Below are 26,980 nucleotides of genomic sequence, written 5' to 3'. Positions count from 1 at the left end.
AAACTGTGTTTGGGCAGGTTATGTTTTATCATATTTATCACTTTCGGTAACTTCTTTGTATAACCCGAACTGTGATCAAACTTATATCATCTATGTTAAGATTATGAATATGCGTTTTCAAGAAGGCAAATGAATTTTAAATGTTACAATTGACATAATAAGTCTTTATACTATTTACCGAACAATATAAATAATATACAATTACGTTGTGTCGATACAAAGATAACCTCAATAGTATATAAAACTCCACCCTCTCCAACCCGAAACGGAGAAACCTTTCTCCCCATAGGTGGAAGTATAATCATGGTAACGACCGCCATAAACTGTTGTGGTGAGTACGCGAGCACCTGTAGGGTAACAACAACCTTTGTCATAGGTCATTGTCTGAAGTACATATAAATAAAACTGTAATTTTGAATATTATCTAGAATGGTTGACTGAAAATTGTATTGTGTAAATTTAGAACTAGTAATCATAATTTTATAGTGGAAACTGGAAGAAGGAATAATGTTGATTACTAAAAATAGAATATGCACATGGTGCGATACCCAAGGCATTGGTGACGAATTTCACTACTTGTTAAAATGTCCCTTTCTGTCTACAGAAAGGAAGTTATACTTATACATAAACTACTGTATGTAATGCTTAATGTGGTAAAGTTCTCAGGACTTATGAATACAAACAATGTTATGCAAATTGATCAAAGTTTATAAAAGTATCATGATTTGTCCTCCGTATATATTACAGTTGATATTGTATACTGTTGTAAATGTGTTTTCTCTGTACATTTATAATTTTGTAAAGTGAAATAAAGTTGAAAGAAGTTGAAAGTAACTACGTACATAATATGTACTTGTTAGAAGCTTCGTGACCACTTTTGGGTGTTATATCAAAATAAAGTTTGTGGGCGTCATTGTGTTGATAACCTGGACTTTCTCCGTGACCGTGGGTAAGTGTACGTAAGTCGGTAATAAAACACGATTTAAAGGCGTCGTCTGTTACGGAAGGAAATTTCACGTAACATGCCATTGATTTAATTCTAAGTGAAAATCTCTCCAGCTTTGCAAAACGAAACAATGCCTCCATTTGTTGTAGGCGGAGCTGGTCATTTTGGAGGACGGTATATACATGAGATTCCCTTATTTACATTAAGATTTAGAGACTTAAGACTCTTACCCTCAGGCCAGTTTTCGTGTTATTATAAATATAGTGTTCGAAACATATATGTAGTCAAAGCTTTCTTTGTTGTGACGTTCGGTAATAGAAACGATTGGAAATTTACTATTACGGACTCACACTGGTTCTTGACAAAGACTTATCTCTGACAGAGCCGCGTATTTGAAAAAGGTCACGAAGACATCGTGACAAAGTTACTTTGTCCTGGAGCAATGATGTGTGTGGTAGTCATTCGTACGTACTTTTTGTTTTATTTTCATTGTGTAATCATTTCGTGTCTATAGGCCATATTTTTAGCTCACCTGGCACGAAGTGCCAAGTGAGCTTATGCCGTGGCGCGGCGTCCGTCGTCCGGCGTCAATATTTTATTTTAAACGACTTCTTCTTAATAACCGAAAGGCCTAGGGTGATGATATTTGGCCAAAAGCAAATTGGGATGAAGGGCTACAAAGTTTGTTCAAATAAATGACCTTCACCCATTTTCAAGGTCACTGGGGTCAAATATGTTAAAAACTTAAAACATCTTCTTCTCGATGACCAAACTTCCCAGGGAGATGATATTTGGCCAGTAGCATGCTGAGATAAAGGACTACCAAGTTTGTTCAAATGAATTACCTTCAATTATTAGCTCACCTGGCCCGAAGGGCCAAGTGAGCTTATGGCATGGTGCGGCGTCCGTCGTCCATCCGTCGTCCGTCGTCCGTCCGTCGTCCGTCCGGCGTCAACTTTTTACTTTAAACAACTTCTTCTCAGTAACCAAAAGGGCTAGGGTAATGATATTTGGCCAGAAGCATGCTGGGATGAAGGGCTACCAAGTTTGTTCAAATAAATGACCTTCAACCATTTTCAAGGTCACAGGGGTCAAATATGTTAAAATCTTTAAACAACTTCTTCTGAATAACCAAGAGGCCTAGGGTGATGGTCTTTGACCAGTAACATGCTGGGATGAAGGCCTACCAAGTTTGTTCAAATAAATGACCTTGACTTATATTCAAGGTCACAGGTGTCAAATATGTTTAAAACCTTTAAACAACTTCATCTGAATAACCAAGAGGCCTAATGTGATGATAGTTGGCCAGTACCATGCTGAAATGAAGGGCTACCAAGTTTGTTCAAATAAATGACCTTGATTTATATTCAAGGTCACAGGGGTCAAATATGTTTAAAACCTTTAAACGACTTCTTCAAAATAACTGAGAGGCCTAGTGTGATGATATTTGGCCAGTAACATGCTTGGATTAAGGGCTACCAAGTTTGTTCAAATAAATTACCTTGATTTATATTCAAGGTCACTGGAGTCAAATATCTTTAAAACCTTTAAACGACTTCTTCTGAATAACCAAGAGGCCTAGGGTGATGATATTTGGCCAGTAACATGCTGAGATGAAGGGCTACCAAGTTTGTTCAAATAAATGACCTTGATTTATATTCAAGGTCACTGGGGTCAAATATGTTTAAAACCTTTAAACGACTTCTTCTGAATAACCAAGAGGCCTAGGGTGATGATATTTGGCCAGTAACATGCTGGGATGAAGGGCTACCAAGTTTGTTCAAATAAATGACCTTGATTTATATTCAAGGTCACTGGGGTCAAATATGTTTAAAACCTTTAAACGACTTCTTCTGAATAACCGAGAGGCCTAGGGTGATGATATTTGGCCAGTAACATGCTGGGATGAAGGGCTACCAAGTTTGTTCAAATAAATGACCTTGATTTATATTCAAGGTCACTGGGGTCAAATATGTTTAAAACCTTTAAACGACTTCCCCTAAATAACTGAGAGGCCTAGGGTGATGATATTTGGCCAGTAACATGCTGAGATGAAGGGCTTCCAAGTTTGTTCAAATAAATGACCTTGATTTATATTCAAGGTCACAAGGGTCAAATATGTTTAAAACCTTTAAACGACTTCTTCTGAATAACCAAGAGGCCTAGGATGATGATATTTGGCCAGTAACATGCTGGGATGAAGGGCTACCAAGTTTGTTCAAATGAATGACCTTTGCCAATTTTTTCTGAATTACTTTAAACTTTAAGTCAAGACGCTGATATTTTGACTGTAGCTTTATTTTAGTCCTCTTTTAAGGTTACAATTGTGAGATTAATACCAGGTGAGCGATGCAGGTCCATTGGGCCTCTTGTATTAAAGGTCACAGGGGTCAATTGTCTTAAAAAAACTTTTAAACAACTTCTTCTGAATAACCAAAATGCCCAGGGTGATGATATTTATCCAGTAGCATGCTGGGATATAGGGCCACAAAGTGTGTTCAAATGAATGACCTTCCCCTATATTCAAGGTCACAGGGGTCAAATATGTTAAAAACATTATACAACTTCTTCTGAATAACCAAAATGCCCAGCGTAATGATATTTGGCCAGTAGCATGCTTCGATAAAGGGCTACAAAGTTTGTTCAAATAAATGACCTTCCCCCATATTCAAGGTCACAGGGGTCAAATATGTTAAAAACTTTAAACAACTTCTTCTGAATAACCAAAATGCCCAGGGTGATGATATTTAGTCAGTAGCATACTAGGATCAAGGGCTATCAAGTTTGTTTAAATGGATGACCTTGAATCCTATTCAAGGTCACAAGGAGTAAATATGCTAGCAAGATGGGATCAATGACTACTTTGTTTGTTAAAGTGAATGACTGACTTATATTCAAGGTCACAGGGGTCAAATTTATTTAAAATCTTCTAACGATCTCTTCTGAATAGCCATGGGTCCCAGGATGTTGATACTTTGCAAGTTGCATCCTGAGATTAAAAGCTATAAATTTGTTCAACATAATGACTTAATTTGCCTGTAGCTTTATTTAAGACCACTTTTAAGGTTACAAGTGTGATATTTAAACCAGGTGAGCGATGCAGGCCCATTGGGCCTCTTGTATTTAAAAAGGGAGGTGTCGATTTCACGAAATTTCATTACACTCCCCTCCCCTTTAAAACAATGTTTGAACATTTATGCAAACGAAATTATACAGAATGATGTAATGAATTAAGTGTGTATAACTTCAGATATGTAAATCTTATAAATTTTGTTGAAACAATCATATATGTAATTCGGAAGACAATGGTAAAGCACTTGTAAGCTACAGAAAAAAACCATTGAGCCGCTTCCTTTCTCGTTTCTGAAATTCACTCTGGTTATATATTGACCTGTTCACTATTAAACGACAATACTCTCATAAAGTATGTGATTTTGTGAAGTTTACATTCCGTTATTCCCAAGAAGGATTAGTCTATGAATAATTTTGGAAATTTGAATCTTTTCAGTATATCACTGGGTTAAATTGCTCCATACGAAGCCAGTGAATTGGCAAAACCCTGAAGTAAATCTCACAAGTTAAAGTCAAGAGTCAAGAAGCGTTATTTTACGTCGCATATACATGTAACATAATAACATTAGCACTGTAGTGCTATTCTTGCAACAAAACATATATGAAACTTAACAAGGATCACAGTACTTATGAATATATATAAATATAAAAACAGGACAACAATCAAATTAGATATGCTAAAAATATACATTACAGCATATGAGATCACACTTGAAAGTCACACAAGTGTTACAAAAGACAAGTTAAGACACTATCATACTTAATGTACATATATGCTAATGTAGCAAAGTGTAAAAATGTACAGGATATACACTAATATAGTGTGAATTAAAAGGAGACAATGAAGTCATAGGAAGAAACAGAGATATAATTATGATATTGTAAAAAAGTAATGATATTTTAAATGATGGAGCTCAAATCTAAAATAAATATCAAATATATAATAAGTATATTACTGAAGTATATTAAATTAAATAACAAAAGCAACAGTGAAATTAAATAGTATAAAACTTGTAGGTAGATTCCAATGGGGGACAACTCACACTATATGGTGTGTGCAGATAGCACATGAGCAAACATTTTTGTTCCATGTGCGGAGCAGCCCACGAAACGGCTTATAGTTTTCAGCTAATCGAAGTTCATTTGGTAGGCTGTTCCACAAAGCAGCAAAACAGAAAGATCTCTTACCTCATGTGGAGGTGTTCACCTTTGAGATCTTTACCAGGTTATCTTGTCTCAGATTCCTCTAAACAAGGTTTTGTAAAATTGATGGAGAAATTTCATTTAAATTTAAAGTACAACTATGAAAACAAAACGTCAACAAGTTATTGAACTATGTCCATTTTTGACCACTCTGTGACTTAAGTTAACGCTTCGGTCAATATTCATGTCTTAGGTGGGCTAGGTGAGCTTATGTTGTGGCCTAGCGTCCATAGTCCGTCCGTCCGTCTGTCGTCAACTTTTCGATAAAAAGAAAAAAAGGCCTACAGTGAAGACATTCGGCTGGTATATTCCCTGGATGGAACCGAACAAACCTTGCAAATGACTTTGATCCTTTTTAAGATACATAGGTCAAATAAGTCTCATATTTCAAACGACTTCTTCTGAAAAACCGAAAGGCCTAGAGTTGTGATATAAAGGCTGGTAGAATTCTTGGATGGAGCCAAATAAAGTATAGAGCTTACTTTACCTTACCTAAAAAATGCCTTGACGTACTTCCAAGGGCATATAGGTCGAATATGTCAAAAACTTCAAAACTTTTCTGAAGAACTTTGAGGTCAGAATCACGATATTTGACTAATATCTTTCGTCGGTTGAGCCTTACAAGTTTTGCAAATAAATCAGACCGTGACTTATTTAAAGACTAAAGTAATACATTATGTCAAAACGGATAAGTCTAGATTCTTAATATTTGGCTGTTAGCTAGCTCGGCGCAACAAAGTCTGTCCTCTTTTCTCCTACTGGTATAGTGTATTAAGCCAGTCGTGTCGTGACGTAGGTGTGGTCAGTATAAATACACCTGATTTGTTATAATTCACTACAGGTATATGCTGGTGTCCGAAGGTAGGTACGATTTCTTTTAATTCATGTTTGTTGCCGCTATACTTCACTATCTGCTCTAAATTTTATCTGTTGTTTTATAGAGTTGTTTAGGCCGTTTAAATAGGACGATGCCTGGATTGATATTATAGCATTACTTGTTATAAGCTATATTTCAAGTACGTCTTTTACAGGGTTAACATGGTCAAATAAAAAATAAGCCATCGTTTGTAGGAGTTCATGTAAATGACAACTTTATCATAAAATATCAATAATATCAAATGTTAGCATAGAACAAAATAATATCAAAGGAGGTGTTGCATAGATGGTGAAAATCGGCCCATGAGATATTTCTGATTTTTTTAGTATAAATCAATTAATTTGAACAGATTACTTATTCAAACAACGCTTAAGCTTCATCTGGACCATAAGTGTGACTGCAGCGCCCCTTACCCTTATTATTTAATAATTTTATCTCCCCATGTGCCTTTAATGGAACCAATGTGGCAATTACAAAAATGATATCGCAATCTGCTTGAAAATGTTAAAAGCAAAAACAATTACCTTTAAAATGATATACAACTATTGGCCGTATGTGGTATCATTTTTTCATAAATTACCATTTACGCGTAAATCTAGTCCCAAAAAATGATATTTCAATTTTTGACTTTTTTGTGTTTGTGAGAATATTTACAAGATCGAGCTCGGGTTCCATCAACTTTCCATACTTTCTTAAATTATTCATTTTTATAGCATATCAAATTTTACTGATGATTCACTGGAAATGCCCACTTTTTAGAACTTCTTTTCCGTTACCCCCTTGGTTTTTATTAAATATCAAAGTACTAAAAGTACTGAATCAGTTCTGTCATCTGATCATAAAAACGTTTTGCATAACAATCAGCAACCTAGTATTGATTGATTGATTTGAAAAAAACTTTGTTCAAAAACTACAGTTTATGTTTATATACATGGAATGTGACTGTAGCGATACTTTTTTTGTGATTTTTTTTTGAAAATACGTCAATGTTGATTTACAATTTAATCCTTGGTGAAATCCGTTTTGTTTCAGAATTACATGTAAAGATTCAAAATATTTTCCAAATAACACGAATACAATGTCCTGCATGTGTTTATTGTATCAAAACCAACAATGCCACACTTTGTTTATTATACTATTAATTCATATTTTATAACGAACATATTACCGACATATTTTTGCTGCAGACATAACGCATTACCCAAAGCATCACTTTTTTCACTTAATCATCCTTACATAATTAAATTTAAACAATAGGCCAATGGGCCCTACCAGTGACAAGGGATATACTGTGTTCACAGCGAGATCATTCACATAAGGAATAAGAGACAGATATGTGTTTGGGTGTAGCCAACATACACAGAATATACAGCTTGTATAGTAAGTAATAAACAAACCCTATATCAGTCTTCGCCATCATATCGGTTATAAATTATTATTGAATATGGAATTTCCTTTATTCCTTTTGCCTTATGATTCTTGAAAAATAGTCTTGATTTCTGAACCTTCAAATCTGCGGCTATGGCAAGATGTGAAGGTCAATATTCGAACGAGCATTATAGCCTTTCATCCATACTAACTACTGTCTAAATCATAATACTATGCTTTAAAACTGTGTAAAGCTATATATTCAAAATTGAAAAAATCGATAGACTTGTATTCAAGCTACACATATCATGACCGAAGGACTTATGGTTCTTTAGGTAAATGTTTTGAAAAATTTAACATAATTGACTTTTATGACCTTGAATGACGGTCGAAGTCATATATTATTTTATTTTAATAGCCATCCATCCCATACTGCTCGAAAACATGGCCTTAGGCGTTATGGTTGCTGTGAAGACTTGTTTGAGTTTTTCTATGGATTTGACCCCACCTACCTTGAATGAGGTCAATGTGATTTATTTGATCAACAAAAATATTAATTTGGATGGATTATGCACTGTCAAATTTGAACACCAAAAGCCTATTACAATATTTGTTTAAATTCAAAATGGCGGTTATGGTGGCAATATTGGATTTTCTATTTGCTCCGAATACATGATGTTTTAATGAAGTCTAATATTTGAGTATATATTTTGAAGAAAATTTGAAAATTGAATGATTGGCAGCCAATCTGAAGTAGGGCGAAGTTCTGTGATTTCAAATAGACTTGGAAAAACACCACATGATGACGACGAACTTTTTTGAATCACCAGTACCAAGTATGATTCAATTTGTCCAATGTTTTTAGAAAGCAAGCACTACGAAGGAGAGGGAATCAAAATTGAAAAGGATAACTGAACATAACATCTTCAAATCTTGTCTGGATATTTCGGATTTCTGTCCTGATAACACACAGGCTTTATTTTTTATTGTCAGGTAGTGATTTAACTTTTGGATTAAACAATCTCAAAAGAGTTATTACTTTTTTCAGTCTTTCTATCCTGTCCGAAAATCAGCTCGTTCAATTTTTAATGTTCTTACAATTTGGCCAAGCTCATTGTCAAAATATGTAGTTGTGTATTTCAATATTGAACTATGACAGAACGATGTTTTGAAATAGTTAATGACTTTCTGTATCGAGGGCGCAGCAGACACCCGTATATGGTGCTTTTGTTGCTTTTTTAATTCCGAACTTGGTTAAACTCAGAAACCTGCAGGTAAAATTCTAGTATGCAAATTGCGACGATTTAACATCGCCCCTCCTCTTCACATTAATGATCGATTGATAGATATATATGATAGTGTACATTATTCACCATTTTTCTTGTAGACGTTAAATATCAATCTGAGTTGTTATCCATTAATCACCAATGAGCGCATTTTTACCCATGCACAGACCATACCGTACAGCAAAATCATGTTATAGACTGGGAAAACTCCAAAGTATTGTACAGAGAGAACAATCTGTTCCTAGTGGCAAACAAATGAAGAAAACTTGATTTCTAAATCGAGTTTAGGGGGCGCATATAATCTCGCACATTTATCATCAGGTATTAACAAAGACGTGTAGGCTAATGAATTGTTGGTTTAATTAATCCTATTGTACAACAAGTGTACTCACACTTTTATAGCGCAATCTAATGGAGGGCGATTGTAATTGTCATCTCGTGCATATTTTTCACATTTGTGTTTATACATGTACGTTTCACTGGTCATTTTTCTGATGGAGGTGATAGTGTACATACCGTGCTAGTCATAGAAATTGCACACATAAACACTAACCTGAATGTGCTACATAAACCTTTCTAAAATCCATACTTACCAATCTGAAGAAAAAGTTTGGAAACTAATGTGTGCATTTTTCATGACTGTAGCACTGAAGCAGCCCTTTTTCAGGTCCCACTGGAGTAAATCTTCGTAAGTCACATTCTTCATTTATACAAAATCTCAATATCACTTCCCAAGAATATCCCATACTAAATTCTAGACCAAGTAATATTGAAAACTACCATGCAACACTCTTTGTAAGATCATGTAACAGCGGTCACTCCGTACTTTCAGTAAGATAAGGGGGTACGGTTAAAGAAGTTCCAAAAGGTGGGCATATCCAGTAATCATCATAAAAAAATATTACGGAAGAAAAATGGATACCTTCAGATATTTTTAAGTGCAAACATTTGATGGAACCCGAACTGTATCATGCTTTTCTTTTAATTTGAATTTAAAATTTTGTATTTTGTGTATTTTGAAATATAATGCATGAAAGGCACAGAGTCCTAGGCATCCTGAAAATAGATGTAGGGGGCGCTGCAGTCACAAAATTGTTCCATTTGAGAAATAAGTATTGGCTTGTCATGCCAATTAATTATTTTTTGCTAAAACTTAATAAATTGGTCTTGGGCCGCCATGCAACACCTCCTTTGAACAAATTGGTTTCTGCGGGATAACTTGTTCAATATCGTTCGATTTTGATAAGACTTGGTATGCATGTACACTATGTGTTCAGACACTGAGGCTAAGTTCGAAGCTAAGCGAAATTCGCACATAATGAATTAAAATAGTGTGGTTTGATTGACCAATTGGCACAATTTAGTATCAAGCGATATTTTTTGGAACTTAGTACTCAAGTGCAATATACAAAGGCCGAAACTGGCTAAGTTAAATGTTCAACAAAATCTGAGCATGATTAATAAGCATACTACAGTTTTATTGGTCGACGGTTTCCAAACGATTACTTAGTCAAAAAAGCTGGATGAGAATTGGCAAATATTTACACTTAGTATAATAGCGAAATCTGCCAGTGATTACAAAGCAATCAGCTATGTCTCTGGTTTTAATTATGCAAGGTTAATCGGTTATTGGTAAAGGGGACATTTTCAATTTCTATTTTCTTGGTTTGAAATATGGACAAAAAGGTTACGATTTCCATGCAAATCGTTAAGGTTATAAGGATACAAGGAAATACATTTGTACTGACATTCCTTCAATTTTTAGTTATTCAAGTACAGTATATTATTTTCCTTTCACAACATCACAGGAATAGCTCACAAAGTTACTGAGTAATACAGTAGAAATGTAATCTCTTCGCCTTACTTTTCCATATGTTAATACATTTAGAAACAAGCATTTTAGATTAGCATTGGACGAACATAAAATGATGTAGTTCCAACCTGGAGTACTTATGTTTAATATGTCAATGTTGCAAATTACAAAAACGTTTAGATAAATCCTTTTTTGTGACCTCTAGCAGTACTTAACAAAAAATACCAGGAGGTTTTACCAGAATTAAAGGTTTTTCTTTAAATTATTTATATTTCTTTTTCATTTTGTTTTTTAGACCAAAAATTATGGTGCTTTATCTGAGAGCAGCCCTAATTGGGGCAGTCATCTGCTATCTGACAGATGTAACGTCAGCACAAGACAAAAAGATTGATATTCTGGAGCGAGAACTGATTGAGGAGGTTATGAGATTTGCAAAGGAGAAAGGAGAAGGAGCGGTCAAGGAAAAGAAAAAACAGAGGAAACTTTTCTTTGATAGTGGTAAAGCCTGTTTCTCATTTTTTAAACTGAAAATTCTGGATGTCGCCGATTATCATAGACATAGGTATTTGTGTGAAATGCAGGAAATTTGTACCAAAAAAAATATACTAGTTCCGGTTGTCGTCAAAATGTATATTTCGTCAATTACATTTATGGTTAGAAAAATCCACAAAGCAATAGGTCATTAGAATATAACACGAAATGCAATTTGAGTATAAAAATTCAAAATAGAAGATAAATCAAACACTTTTTATGTGAATAGGTGTAGACAAACACAACCATGGAAATAGTGTAAGACAGCTTCACCAGCTGAAGATGTCAAGTCCCGAGACTCGGGCGAAAGAGGAATACGCCATTCAGTCATTGGCTGCAACCAGGGAACTCCAACAGCTGTAAGTATATTTTTCGATTACAATCTAAGCGCAACTTGTTATAAAACGATGAAACGTCAGTCACCGAGGTCCTAATTGGTATGTAGATCTGAAATGTCTTCACGTATCTCGTGTATCATTGATCGGTAAGTGAAAATATTGCGGTTCTGACCAATGAGCTAACGGATATGTAAATTGATATCATCACGGCTCGTATGAGGGATATCTACAGCATGACTTTGTAAGTGAAGAACAGTTGTGATTTTGATGAGGACTTTGTAATCCTGTGATACATAACATTGTCAATAAATCCATAGGGAACTATACGATTGTCTTTGAGGTCTTCCTACCTATGTAAAGAAAAAAAAAACTATTGTGGCCAACAGCTTCTTGGCTGTGTACATAAGATAACAAAATATCTTTGGTCGAGGTGCCTAGTTATCTGTTCGCAAAGAACATCTGGTACTGGCCGAGCATTAAACTAAATAAATTAATCAAAAACATAACGGTTCTTCTAGAACGGCTCAATAATATATAAATAAATAAATAATGGCTCTTAGCGAGTGACTCATGGATTTATTAATCGACAATTAACGGTTCCGACCGAGGACCTCGTGGATACATATATTCATAACCTAACGGTTCTGATCGAAGATCTCGAGGTTAAATAAAAAAATGGTTTCGACCGAGGACCTCGTGGTTACATAAACTGATAACCTAATGGTTCTGACCGAGGACCTCGTGGATACAAACAACGTTATGGTTCTAATCAAGGGCTTCCTTGTTATATAAATTGAGGTTCTGAGTGTCTTCTCTGCCATTGCCCTCTTTTAGGTTTAGTTTTTCGGGATGAAGATCTAATACTTATTCGGTATGATTGTAAATATTGTTTTGAAAAACAAAAAGCATGCATATTGATAACGGATACCCCATACATCTATATATATTAACCCCCTTTATTTCTCAATATTTTCTTCAGGTTGGTAAGTATGCATTGTGTAAAGATTCATGTAGAGATGACTCGATTCAGCTACGCTTGTTTAAGGATGTACTCTTCTGAGGTTTCAATCACTTTCAAGTCTAGTTTAGATCTGGTGTAACGGGTTTTTGTAATATTAAACAAATTATGATTAAATCAAATGATGATTGATAATCAGGTTTATTAGCAAACACGCATCTGAAAAATATGTAAAAAAACTAGACGCCTGTTGTTTGTAGAACTTCACAAGAATTTAAAGATATTACCAATTCGGCGGCCATTTTGAAAATGTGTATTAAGGCCAAAATTTCACCTTTTTTGACACTAGATTGATCACTTAATTGTGTCGCCATTTTTAATTGAAGCAGTTTCAATTTTTCTGTACCACTTTATAATGTTTAATAAGCTAAAAATAATATGCAACAAACTGGAAAATTATACATTATTGACGTGTTTTTTTTTTACATATTTCGTGAAACTGAAGCACTTTTAATTCATTTAATATTAAAAAAGTTTAAAAGTAGAACTTTTTATATCAAGTGTTTAATCTGCAAAAAATGGTATTTTTTCATTAAAAAATAGGGGGTAGGGGTAACTAAAATCGGCTTTATGAGTTACAAGAATAAGATTAAGACATTTTACTTCCATAATTTAAGAGAAAATAACATTTTCATCAATTCTACAAACATTCATACACATCTGATAACACACCCGGAAGAAATTGTATGAGTTTGTTCTGCAAATGGTCAAAACCCAAATAATCACCAAAAATCAAATGCTGTGTGAAATTGGTACCTTTGACCTATATATCAGAGCACTAAAACGAAAACACGGACATATATATTGTTTTTGCAGTTTCTTCTATGCCATTAACTCCTTTTTCCAAAAATCCATATAAGAAAAAAAGTTTAATACAGGAAATGTTTGACTTCTCAGAGGTGTACATCCTTAATACTTGGTCATGCGAGAGTCTATGAATCCCCTCATCTTGATTTAGAACTGACCCTCTGCGGCGAATCCATGTGGCTTATTTATCTGCCATATGAACAGATTGCTCCCTCTGTCCAGTACCTTGGATTTATAGATAAAAGACTCCCGCACATCTTTGGCGAAGTATTAAACAACGCGTAGCTGAATCGAGTCATTTCAGTACATATTTAACAACTAATTGTACATAAGCTTACAGCGTAACTGAATCGACATCAATTTTTTGACAACTCGTACATATTTAACACCTTTGTGATCATACGCTTCACTGTGCATTTGTTTGATGAATGTGACAGAGTACATACCGTACTAGTCATCGACACATCACATATAAGCACATAGATAGGATATATACACTTATTACCCCTTTGAGAAAAATCTAGGAATCTGATTGATTAAAAACTACAGTATACCAAACCGCATTCGTAAATCTCAAGGGGTATACGAAAATCTCAGGGGGTATACGGTCATGTCACGTGATTCTCAGCAGTAATACGGTGGAATCACGTGCTTTAACGAGGGTATACGGGTCACGTGTCTTTGTATCTTGCGGCCGGGCAATGGGAGACAACTCGCATTCGTCGTCTGCTTCCGGCGATGTTTACAAAATGACAAAACGTTTCGCTTCGCATACTGATGAGGAAATACTCGCCAAAAGGGCTAACTATGTGCCACAAAACACACAAAAGTCGAACAGACGAGCGGCAAACATGCTGAGGACGTATTTAAAAGAAAAGAATCAGGAAGCACAGTTCGAGGAATTTGATAAAACGAAACTAAATGAGGTAGATCTACAGTGCCATTTTTATCTTGACAACAGAAAAGTTGACGGGGAACTGTACAAAACCAAAATAAAAGACTCAAAGGGGCAATAAATTCGTTACACGGATTTTTGGCAGGGTATACCCTGCCAAAAATCCGTGTAACTAATAATAATGTATATTAGGTATTTTTTTTACTTATCACAAGACTACTGTGTTGGACACTCCGTGCATGTTTTAAGAGTTTGCGTATCAAAATGAAAAATACCATCAAGATGAAGTTTGAACTGTTCACTGTCATTTATATGAAATATCTTACTAGTTATTTTGTACAAAATATCAACCACATTTTATAATCTTGCCACGCATTTTCCAGTGTTATGGTTGATCGAAAAATAGAGAACAGAAATAAAGTATAAAACAACGATGGTCAAAGCTATGTTTAGTATGTTTTTGTAACACAGAACTGGCCTGAGCCTGCAGGAGATCCAGTATTCGGAAGAGATCGTGTCGGAGTGGCGAAGGCAGACACAGTGCCCGAGCGTAATAACGGCGCCTCAATGTCCGACGACCAGATCGTTATACCGCACCAGCAACGGTCAATGTAATAACCTTCAGAACCCGGACTGGGGCTCAGCCGGCATCTCACAGAGACGCTATCTCGAGGCCAAATACAGCGACGGTAGATGACTTTTCGTTATATTGTATAATCGTCATCGCAGTAAGGCAAAAACGTTGATGAAGTTCACTTTGATTTTCGAGTTTAATGTACTGAATTGAACAATGCAATTTAATTATATTTTGACAATCTTTTTAACAGTTTTTGTTCACTCTTTCTTTCATGTATTTCTCAGAAACAAAACCAAACCTAGGACATAAAAAATACATAAACAGTGTTCGGTGACCTGCATGGTACATGCTAATATACATATTGTGATTTGAATAGAAGGTTTACGTATTGAAATAATTGATTAGACTTGATTTTCTTTTTACACTTTCTGTTTGCTGAGAGCAACGACTGGTATTGCAAAGTATATTTTATTTTTTCTTATAGGTATCGGTTTACCTAGAAACATGAGCAGCAGAGATTCCATTGCACTGCCTAGCGCTCGCGTTGTCAGCAACGTTCTGTTTGTAAACACGAGTTCACAAAGAACAGATAGCGAGATGTCTCTAATGGTTATGGCATGGGGACAGTTTCTGGACCACGACATCACACTCACACCCACTGCGGCAGGTAGATTAACAGCTTGATAAGACTTGTTTTATAAGCGTATTATGATTCTACTGAGTTTATATTTGTTAATTTTTTTGTACATTTGTGTGTAAAGGTCGACCACTTATTCAGTATATATTGTTTATGTGAGACAATTAAGAACTGTTTCATATGTTGTGACGTTTTTAATGTCTATAAATCCTGTATGGCAGTGATTCGTTTACAATTTATTTTTTACAGGTGAAGAAGGATCACAAATTGATTGCTGTGACACGACCGGTTCCGCAAGGTAAAACTTAATTAATTTGGTCCCATGTTTATCATATCAGTCTCCAAATGTTTGTGATGGTGATGAGATCAGGTGATGTGGAGTATGACTATTGGTTTATCAACTGCTCATTAAAGTTCCTCCTGTGTGGAGTATGACTCGGTAATATTTGCTATATTGAAGTGCCAAATCAAAACACCAGTCGATATAAAAAAGGAAAAACTTAGAGGCACAGAAAACAAAAGGAAAAACAATCTAGATAGAGTAAGATCTCTATTTGAAAATCAAGTAGTGATGACGAATGTAACTTCACTCATGTTTAAAAATCTCTGGTAAAACAATTGGGCAGGTGACCCCGTACCTTTTCACGTCCGATCGGGAAATCTAACTTATTCTGGAAATCATTACCAAATTAGAACTATAAAAGTGCTTTCACCGTAATAAGATCACCTAGAATCAACCCAATTTTCACCTGGATAGCCATTCAGAATGGAGGAAATAATTGCGACGTCACTATATGTAAAATAACCAGATAGCTGACCCGAATATTAATAAAATCAATAGGAATAAACAATTCATAGTGTCCTTGTCAGCCTTACAGAAATGCTCTTATCCTATTTTGCTCGTGGTCAAAATGGGTATCAACATTGCCATTATACAATTACACCAGTTCTACTAAAATCCAAATATCTAAGGAAGTTATCATTAAAACATAATGATATGCTAGCATGCAAAGACTATGACAATCCCGAAACCTGCTCTTAGCTATGCCAACATGTACTCACTTAAATAGTTTGATAAAATTACGTCGGCCGATCAGAATCGAGAAAATATTCGTAACCTTATCAAATATTAATTAATTTGTTCCTCTTCGAACTTGAGTATTGTCATTTTGCTATCGTATAATATTTGACTGAGTTTCATCAATGGGGAGGGTATCGCAAAGGTATTGACATAGACAATAAACAGATAACAAAAACGTGTTAAATCACTCCCGCTACAGGTAATCTGAGCATTTTACAGGATTACATTTTTGAAAAATTATAAAAAAATACTTCATTATATGAATATTTGGTTTTATTTTGTTTTATACTGGAGGACATAGTAGGAAATAATCTCATTTGTGGTGCTAAATTCTTTTTATGTCTAACTTGTCCGACGTGTATCTCAACAACTTTTGAGTTTATGCAATCCTATCGAATATTGACATTATGATCGATTATGTATTTAGTGGGTGATGTTATTTTCTATTACGCAGAGACGAGTGTTTCCCAATAACCATCCCGACGAATGACCAACATTTTAGGACCAATTGTATGTCCTTTGTAAGGTCGTCCGCCGCTGTGGACTCTTGTGATCCAGGTAAGTGCTTTATATTATATTTTGATTCCCTTGAGCACCTGCTGTGCTGTTGACTCGTGCAGTACCACCTCTACCTAAAACAGATTTAGGATGTATGCGGGTTCTAAATTATCATCACCTGGCATGAAAAACATGTTTTTAAATGAAATTTGTAGTGATTGTAAAAGAATTCGTAAAGGTATTGAAATAAAACCTTAAGGTCAGAATACAGATAGCCAGTGTTTCCTGGATTAGATGGCGATGTAGTCACAGTAAACAAGTAACACCATTGTATCTAGAAGAATGTAAGGCTATGTGATCACGTGACAACACTTTTACCTGCTATTTGTACAGCTATATGAACACGTAACAACACATTGACTTGTTGCATTTACAGCTGTATGAACACGTAACAATACATTCACTTGTTGCATTTACAGCTGTATGAACACGTAACAATACATTCACTTGTTGCATTTACAGCTGTATGAACACGTAACAACACGTTTGCTTGTCGTTATTATAGCTATATGAACAAGTAACAACACATGCATTTGTTGTATGAACACATAACAACATTTAACTTGTATGTACAGCTATATGAGCACGTAACAACACTTTAACTTGTATGTACAGCTATATGAGCACGTAACAACACTTTAACTTGCTGTTTGTACAGCTATATTAACTCTTAACAAGACTTTACTTGTTGTATTTACAGCCATACGAACACGTCACTAAATGTTAAGTTGCACTTACTGTATTTACAGCTGTATGAACACTTTTGCTTGCTGTATTTACAGCTATGCGACAGCAGACAAATGCTATCACGTCATTTGTGGACGGGTCTAACGTGTACGGATCTTCCGCAGCTGAGACCACTAATCTCAGACAATTCCGCAAAGGTAAGACCATCGACCGTCTTGAGTTGTACATAGATGATAGAACTATGGCAAGTAAGGCGGCGTTATCCTGGTGTCGCTAATAGTAAACCCCTTCGATAAAGTCAACGTTATCGAGATGTCAAGACCGGCGCCGTCCCGATTACACGAACACTGAACACCTGAAGATCAGAGGCGCCATTTTTAATTTGAGCATTCCTCTTCACTTGCTAGTTGTGACCAGACCTTGCATTTGGGTTTTTTCTCCTCGACTCTGTGTATTACTTGTGTACAGACCATCCGTTTGGTGTTAGTGTTGTTCTTACTTTATATTTGTTACTTGCGTACATACTTTGTTACCCGTGTACACACATTCCATTTATTTCTTGTGCACAACATATCCGTTTGTGCCTTGCGTACAAAATCTTCGTTTATTACTTGAGCACAGACCTTCTGTTTGTAACACAATTTTTGTTGATATGTTCAACACTGATCCGCCCTAACTTTCTCATGTTTCAGGAAAGCTGAGGTCTTCGCAAGGAAACCTGCCCCCAGCTGGAAGTGAGGACTCATGTATTGTGTCTACGACAGGGGATTTTTGTATCGAAACGGGTAAGTCTCTATGTCATAATGTTAAAGTCGGTGACGTAGTAAAGGGTAAGTATCTGTGTCATAATGTTAAAGTCTGTGACATAGTAACGGGGAAGTCTCTATGTCATAATGTTAAAGTCGGTGACGTAGTAAAGGGTAAGTAACTGTGTCATAATGTTAAAGTCTGTGACATGGTAACGGGGAAGTCTCTATGTCATAATGTTAAAGTCTGTGACATGGTAACGGGTAAGTCTCTATGTCATAATGTTAAGTCTGTGACATAGTAACGGGTAAGTCTCTATGTCATAATGTTAAAGTCTGTGACATAGTAAAGAGTAAGTCTCGGTGTCATAATGTTAAAGTCTGTGACATAGTAAAGAGTAAGTCTCTGTGTCATAATGGTAAAGTCTGTGGCATAGCGACGTGTATGTCTCTGTGTAATAATGTTAAAGTCTGTGACATAGCTCCAGGCAAGTCCTGTGACATAATGTTTAAGACTGTGACGTAGCTTAGTAGATAATGATATCAGAGCTGCGGATGTGGAAGGATTTATAAACATAAATACAAATTAAATTATTAATATAATAAAAAAAACGTGTATGTAGTGTTGTTTTCTATAAAGACTTGGGGGTTCCATGCATTTGAATCAGAATTTTTTATTTCTTGATTCGACGAAGAAAAGAATGGGCGATAAGTAATAGCAAAAGATGAATGCATTTGAACGACTAATCAGATCAATTTGTTTGAATACTTAAAGCACTTTTCTTTGTACTAGTATTTTCGGAATTATTAATACATTCTTGTGTTTTATAATTTAGAAAAATCCATTTGCCCCCTCAGGTGACGTCCGAGCTAATGTTATACCACATCTCGGAGCAAATCACGTGCTGTTCTTCCGAGAACACAACCGTATTGCCAATGAGTTGTCTACCTTGAATCCGCAGTGGAACGACGAGAAGACGTTTCAGGAGACACGGAAAATAGTATCTGCGCTTCTCCAGCAGATAACGTACTACGAATGGTTACCCAGCATCCTGGCACCAGAATTTCTGGAGATTTACAACCTAAAGCGTTCAAATAGAGATCCGTACAGCGCAAGCGTAGACCCCACCATTAAGAACTCGTTCGCAGTGGCGGCAATGAGGTACGGACACTCTCTTGTGAGCGGGTTCCAGGCATTCCTGCTCCACGACTACATGACATACGAAGTAAAGCCCATTGAAGAGACGTTCTTTAAACCCTCCATGGTCGTAGGTAACAGCGGAAATGATGTTCCAATGCTTGCACGGTGGGTCTGCGCAAACGAATCAATGAAAAGAGACAGGTAAGTGATTATGATGTTCACCTATTATATTCAAAAAGTAGTCCTTAAATAACTTGCATGATAAAGAGACAGAAACACGTAAAATTTCCCAAATTACCAGCATATATTGAACAGTGCTTTGCCACATAACACAGCGTTACACTTTAAAGGTTTAACATTTCAATTCTCTTTTGAAGGATTTTGGAGCGCGGTATCCGTGACCTTCTGTTCCTCGATTCTGAAGGTCACAGCTTTGACCTTGGTGCATTAAACGTCCAGAGAGGACGAGACCACGGTGTACCATCCTACAATGACTGGCGCGAGTGGGCGGGACTCCCCAGGGCAACGGCATTTAGTCAGTTATCGGAGCATTCTAAACGGGAGATCCGTTTATTGCAAAATGTTTACAAGTGAGTAGGTATATATGTTATTGTTTGAGATCATTTATTTAACAATACGTCAACAGACTTGGCGTGAAACGACATGGTCTCGGACATTAAGTCACACGCAGGAAGCGTGAACATCGCTGCAGCTCAATCGCACATTGAGTAAATAGTGCTTATTACGTCATAACGCAATTAACTATGTAAGCTTATTTCATTGTAGAGATCACAAATACTTTAAGGAACTGGGCAACAACCAATGCATATAATTTTATCTCTCACCTTCTTGTCAAGTACATTTAGGATCATTTCAATCTACATGTGTTAGATACAAAAATAATTGGACAACAATGCCAATGTAAGCTCTCAGAATAAATATTAATTATTTTATTAATGAATATGATAAAAGTTGCATTAGAAACGTAACAATTACAGTATATACGACAGGTAAAACATAGGCGTACGACTTCACTAAAGGTAACAAACCACGAACAGATTTTGGAAACGACTTTTAATTGTTTGTATGTATTTATGAGGAGTAGTAAGATGAACTATAGCTGGTACAATTTGTTGAATAAGTAACAGTTGTGACAATATATTATTTTCTTGGTCATGTGAGGTTATGGTGATTAGTGTGGCGACTCGGCTGCGACCGTCACTCCGTTATGGTGTTTATAAAAGCTTCCTTATCAAACATGATGAAAATCCCCATTTTCACGATTAGTAAAAGGATGATAATATTACATTTTACTTTCCTGTTTTTGGTCCTCTGTTGCTACATGCACTATTGCGATGATTATAGCATAATTACAAAGATTTTCTTCAGAAATATATATTTAGCGAATGTATCGAACCAACCGGATACACCTACAACCTCTGCCCACTGAGCTACCTTTACATTGATGTAATCTTATTTGATCGTTACTTTCTTCTTCCTAGCCATGTGGACGACATCGATCTTTTCGCCGGCGGTATCTCTGAGAGGGACGTTAGTGGCGGTCACCTAGGACGAGTTTTCAGCCATATCTTTGCACGTCAATTCTCAGAACTGAAGGCTGGGGATAGATTCTTCTATGAAAGGCCCACAGCGGAAGGATTCACCAAGGGTAATTGAATTAATATTTATGTAAGCTTGAAGTGACTGCAATGATGTCGACTGAGCGTATTGTTGTTAAACAGGATCGAGGATAACTTAAATACCACATATCATGGCGTTTGCCCAACCTCTTCCGAGTCCAAAGACGTGACCAATCAGGGGGATTAAACCGTAAAGTTCAAGTGACTTTTAAGTAATACCAGTTTAATGTAAAATAATTTATTTGCATTGATTATAAAGGCAAAGTTTGGTTCTTATTCCAAATATTGTATTGATACGATTGGAGGATTCGATTTCATATCGATTGAATGATATATATATATAAATGACAGCATGCTTTTACATTACGTGTCAAGTCAAAACCCGTGTGATAATTGAGGTAAAGAGTGTCATTTAGTCAATATATAGTATTACCATTAGTCATTTCTTTATAAATGGTCCATGTAAATTACGCGAAGCAATTTACACGATTATAGTCGTATGAAAATTTAATAACTTGAAAACCAAAAGTAAAAGATGAATAGAAATAAAATAAAATGGATAGAATTCAGGACCGATGTAGTTCATTGCCAATCTTACACTTAAACAAATCGTTTAACCAGGGATTATAGAACCACGGCACCAAATGACAGATGGATACCTTTACAAGAGATGTTATCCTGACCAAGAACATCATTGAGGTTTTTTTAGGCACCTTACTTTCTTTTAGAACAGTGGTTAAAACCTTTTTGGATTTTCAACTGTTCGGCCCCTAGCATCACTGATGGGTCCTAGACGGACGAAACAGCTGTATTATGGAGTGGTGTATTCATATTTGGCCTGCTGTATCTATTACCGAATGTTAAAGGTGCGACCCCATGGGTGTTTGTTAGGTTTATCCGTCTATGTACTGTATAATATTATTATGAGGAACCTTACCCTTATTCTCTGCGGTGTAATTATTTGCCGTTATAACCGATACGGTGACATTCTTAGACTTAAGTACCCATAGCCACTGTTTAGAACATTTTGACGAGTACGTATATATACTTACTCTTATTGAGCATTGACCCATCTTAAATACAACTGTCCTCGTACTTTTGTTAGCAAAACGCTCATCATAAAATAACGTAAATGTATTCGTCACCTTCGATATCACATTTGGCAAAAGTAGGTGCAGATGCGTCTGTTTTCCAGTGATAATGATAAACGGTTTCTATTACAGACCAATTGGCAGAAATCAGAAAAGTGAAGTTGTCCAAAGTCATGTGCGAAAACTTCGGAATCGATTTGATTCCAGAAAACGTCTTCAAGATGGTTGGCATGTAAGTTTAGAATTGTGGTGAAATGTGTTCGATTGAGAAAAACCAACCGTATCAAACTGATCCATACATATCTTTATGTTGTGTCTTGTACACTTGTAAAGAAGATGTAACCCGTACATTTCTACTGTAGAAGTGAACATACTTCTTTGCATTTGTCTTCTGTTTACCTGTATGGTAGAAATGAATGAAACATGTTTGTGTTGTCTTTTATTCACTTTTATGGAAGAAATGTGTCACGCATATCGTTTGTTCTTCTATTGTCAACGTAAACCATTAACCTTGCTAATCAAGACTACACATTAGAAAATGAAAAAAAACCCTATTTATTTTCTGTTTCTCTAATATACTCATATGTCCCCTTACCTCTAATGTAGTGTGTTGAAATAGTGTTAAAGTACGTGTGATTATGTAATAGCCAACCCTGATTTAACCTTCCAGTGCCAGGACAAAGAAATCGTGCGAGTCACTGCCTGGTATGGATCTATCTAAGTGGAAATCTGGAAACTGAAGTGGAAGTGATAGTGGAAATGGTAGTGGACATGGATGTGGAGATGATAACACTATAGGAAAACGGAGTCCATAGCTGTAGTGGAGGAAGTGGCAAAAAGAGACCAACAACGATGACCAATTATATATTTAAATATCACTGTGCAGGTGACTTGACATCTGGTGATGAAGACAATACCAGACATCAAAATTTTCAATAAACTACATGTTAAGTGTTGACAAAAGCCTGATAAAGAAAGCATGTCTGTACGTCTGTCTGGCACCACAACTTATCAAAGAAAACCATTATAAATCTTGGTGTTTGTGGTGAACCGTACTTCGTCTTATTTGTAGAATCGTATTACATATTGATTTTAAACCCTGGTTATAAGTTCGTGGTAATTAGCAATATTTTATTTAGTCCCATTATCCAGTATATGAAAGGTTATTTAAATGCTTAAACCTATTTGTATTTCGTTCTTTAAAAAAAAAAAATACGAATAATTTAATTTTGGCTATCTCCCCCATAATTATTTTTTTGGTATATATTGTATATACCTAAACAGATAACAACTGATGACGGAACTACCTTATACACTTCAGAATGTAAAATTACAACGCAGCTTTTTTTTAGCGCAATTGTTTAGTTTACCTAAAAATTAAATAAACCTTTAACTGTGAATTTACAACATGTTTGTCTACTTTAAAAAAATTAAATTATAAAGAATGATTTTATTTGGTATATACGGTATATACTGAAAAATAATTGTGCACTTTTTTGCATAAACCGCTTCGCGGATCATTGGTCATTCCTTAAATACCCTTTTTTCTGTTCGTCCTTCCGTCACGCATTGCTTTGGAACAAGTTTTCTTAAATATCGATGGTGTCAATGAAACTTGGGATATGATTACATAACGGAAATATTCATTCCAAGTTCGAAGATGACAAACAATTATAGTCAAGTTACAGATACGTGCGCGATTCTGATTGGCTGACGGATAACATACTATGGGTGTCAACGAATTTGTTCTTTGCTCGCATAGATGCAGTGCCAAATTCGAGACGAGATCGTCTTTGTTTGATTAGGTTACAGGTACCGTCTTGTTTCTGTTAAGTCCACGCATTCCTGAAAATAAATTTCCTAAATTTAGTCGAACTTGATGCTTAAATACAAAATGACGATGTTGAGCCTCGCAAGGTTATGCCGAACCCTTCCAAATTTGTTTTCCTGTTTTCAAATGTTCTGGCTTGATAAAGGAAACATACGTTTCCATAGCTCGCAAAATCAGTTTTCAATTTCGTTTTGTGTTCAGAAAAATCCTTTTTCCGGAAAGTTATATTTTAACAATTTTTGGTGTTGTGAACCAAAGGAGTGGGGTCCATGTTAACGCTTCAGTGGGCCGTAACGGATAAGCTGGACATGATGCAGAAATGAAACAAAGGTTAGGTAATTATAAAATGGTGTTTCGTTTTCAGATCAAACAGTTCCCGCATAGAACAAGAGGCCCAATGGGCCTGCATCGCTCACCTGGTATTAATCCCACACTTGTATTCGTAAAAGTGGACTAAAAGAAACAGCTACAGGCAGAATATCAGTGTTTGATTCATAAGAACCTATTAAAAGTTTTAAACATGACGCCTGTGACATTGAATGTCGAACAAGGACATTAGGTGTGAAATACCTTGAAAGTAGGTCAAGGTATTTCATTTGAACAAACTTGGTATCCCTTTGTCCCAGCATGCTACAGGCCCAATATCAGTAACCTGGACCTTTTGGTTATTGAGAAGAAGTTGCTTGAATATTCTACGAAATTTGACCCCTGGGACCTTGAAAGTTGGTCAAGGTAATTTATTTTAACAAACTTGGTAGGACTTCATCCCGGCATGCTTCAGGCCCAATATCAGTACCATGGGCCTTTTGGTTATTGAGAAGAAGTTGTTTGAAGATTTTAACATATTTGACCCCAGTGACCTTGAAAGTTGGTCAAGGTCATTCATTTGAACAAACTTGATAGTCCTTCATCCCAGCATGTTTCAGGCCCAATATCAGGACCCTGGGCCTTTTGGTTATTGAGAAGAAGTTGTTTGAGGAATTTACGAAATTGGACCCCTGGGACCTTGAAAGTTGGTCAAGGTAATTTATTTTAACAAACTTGGTAGGCCTTCATCCCGGCATGCTTCAGGCCCAATATCAGTACCATGGGCCTTTTGGTTATTGAGAAGAAGTTGTTTGAAGATTTTAAGACATCTGACCCCAGTGACCTTGAAACTGGGTCAAGGGCATTCATTTGACAAACTTAGTATCCCTTCATCCCATCATGCTACAGGCCCAATATCAGTACCCTGTGCCTTTTGGTTATTGAGAGGAAGTCGTTTGAAGATTTTACATTTTACTCCTGTGACCTCGAAAGTTGGTCAAGGTCATTCATTTCAACAAATTTGGTAGTCCTTCATCCCAGCATGCTACATGCCCAATATCAGTACCCTGGGCCTTTTGGTTATTGAGAAGAAGTCGTTTGAAGATTTTAAGACCTTGACCCCTTTGACCTTGAAAATTGGTCAAGGTCATTGATTTGTAAAAAACTTGGTAGTCCTTCATCCCAGAATGCTACAGGCCTAATATCAGTACCCTGGGCCTTTTGGTTATTGAGAAGAGGTCGTTTTAAAATTTTACAACATTTGATCCCTGTGACTTTGAAAGTTGGTCAAGGTCTTTCATTTTAGCAAACTTGGTAGTGCTTCATTCGTTCATTCTCCAGTCCAAATATCAGTACCCTGGGCCTTTTAGTTATTGAGAAGAAGTCGTTTGAAGATTTTAAGACATTTGACCCCAGTGACCTTGAAACTGGGTCAAGGTAATTCATTTTTTCAAACTCGGTAGCCCTTTATCCAAGCATGCTACAGGCCTAATATCAGTACCCTGGGACTTTTGGTTATGGAGAAGAAGTCGTTTGAAGATTTTAAGACATTTGACCCCTATGATCTTGAAAGTTGGTCAAGGTCATTGATTTTAACAAACTTGGTAGCCCTTCATCCCAGCATGCAACAGGCCCAATATCAGTATCCTGGGCCTTTTGGTTATTGAGGAGAAGTTGTTTGAAGGTTTTGATAAATTTGACCCCTGTGACCTTGCAATTGGGTCAAGGACATTTATTTGAACAAACTTGGTAGCCCTTGATTCCAGTATGCTACTGGCCAAATATGATCATCCTAGTTTTGGATTACTGAGAAGAAGTTGTTTAAAGTAAAAAATTAGCGCCAGACAGACGGACGCCGGACACCGGACAACGGACGGACGGCTTACGCCGCACCATGGCATAAGATCACTTGCCCTAAAAATGAGAGAGTCTGTTTTCGATTTTGATGAGTTCATAAATATCTCTTCAATTTTGATTGTTTATTGTTCCACATTAACATAGGTCTTATCCTTTTTTGTAAATTTGCATAATGTGCATGTAACATAAAATATGGGTCGAATATGATCGCATTAATGAGGCTGCAGGCACTGCCTCAATTTCGGTTAGGAATGATTTCATGAATAGCCATGTAGGTTTTACACGCATTTTACTGCTGCTGGAGGTGGTCTAATATAAGAGACACAAATCATCCTAGAAAGAACAAGAGGCCCAATCGGCCTGCATCGCTCACCTGGTATAAATCTCACACTTGTAACCTTAAAAGTGATCTAAAATAAAGCTACAGGAAAAAATATCGGTATTTATGATTAAAATTCATTCAAAAGTGCCTGTAATTTTTTTTTTTAAATTTCACCCCTGTGATTGAAAGTCGAACAAAGTCATTATGTTGAACAAATTTTATAGCCTTTCATCTCAGGATGCAACTTGCAAAGTATCAACATCCTGGGACCAATGGTTATTCAGAAGAGGTCGTTTAAAGATTTTGAACAAATTTGACCCCTTTGACCTTGAATATAAGTCAAAGTCATTCA

At 36.1% G+C, this 26,980-nt stretch overlaps 1 protein-coding gene across 1 annotated transcript; it reads left to right on the top strand.

Annotated features, from left to right (window-relative positions):
* Positions 1 to 6,073: 6,073 nt before the first annotated feature.
* Positions 6,074 to 23,575, top strand: LOC110463474 (chorion peroxidase-like). Its single transcript, XM_021518091.1, has 15 exons — positions 6,074 to 6,082; positions 9,398 to 9,440; positions 10,861 to 11,063; positions 11,326 to 11,455; positions 14,626 to 14,843; positions 15,216 to 15,398; positions 15,618 to 15,666; positions 16,904 to 17,007; positions 17,790 to 17,891; positions 18,387 to 18,479; positions 19,299 to 19,782; positions 19,959 to 20,171; positions 21,084 to 21,250; positions 22,445 to 22,544; positions 22,983 to 23,575. Exons 3-15 carry the CDS (start codon positions 10,871 to 10,873, stop codon positions 23,050 to 23,052), a joined length of 2,106 nt encoding a protein of 701 aa, XP_021373766.1. The 5' UTR covers positions 6,074 to 6,082; positions 9,398 to 9,440; positions 10,861 to 10,870; the 3' UTR covers positions 23,053 to 23,575.
* The last annotated feature ends 3,405 nt before the right edge of the window (positions 23,576 to 26,980 follow it).

Source organism: Mizuhopecten yessoensis, unplaced genomic scaffold (genome assembly GCF_002113885.1).
Source record: "Mizuhopecten yessoensis strain PY_sf001 unplaced genomic scaffold, ASM211388v2 scaffold10911, whole genome shotgun sequence".
In the NCBI taxonomy this organism is placed as follows: Eukaryota; Metazoa; Mollusca; class Bivalvia; order Pectinida; family Pectinidae; genus Mizuhopecten; species Mizuhopecten yessoensis.
This window is presented reverse-complemented; position numbering and strand designations above follow the sequence as displayed.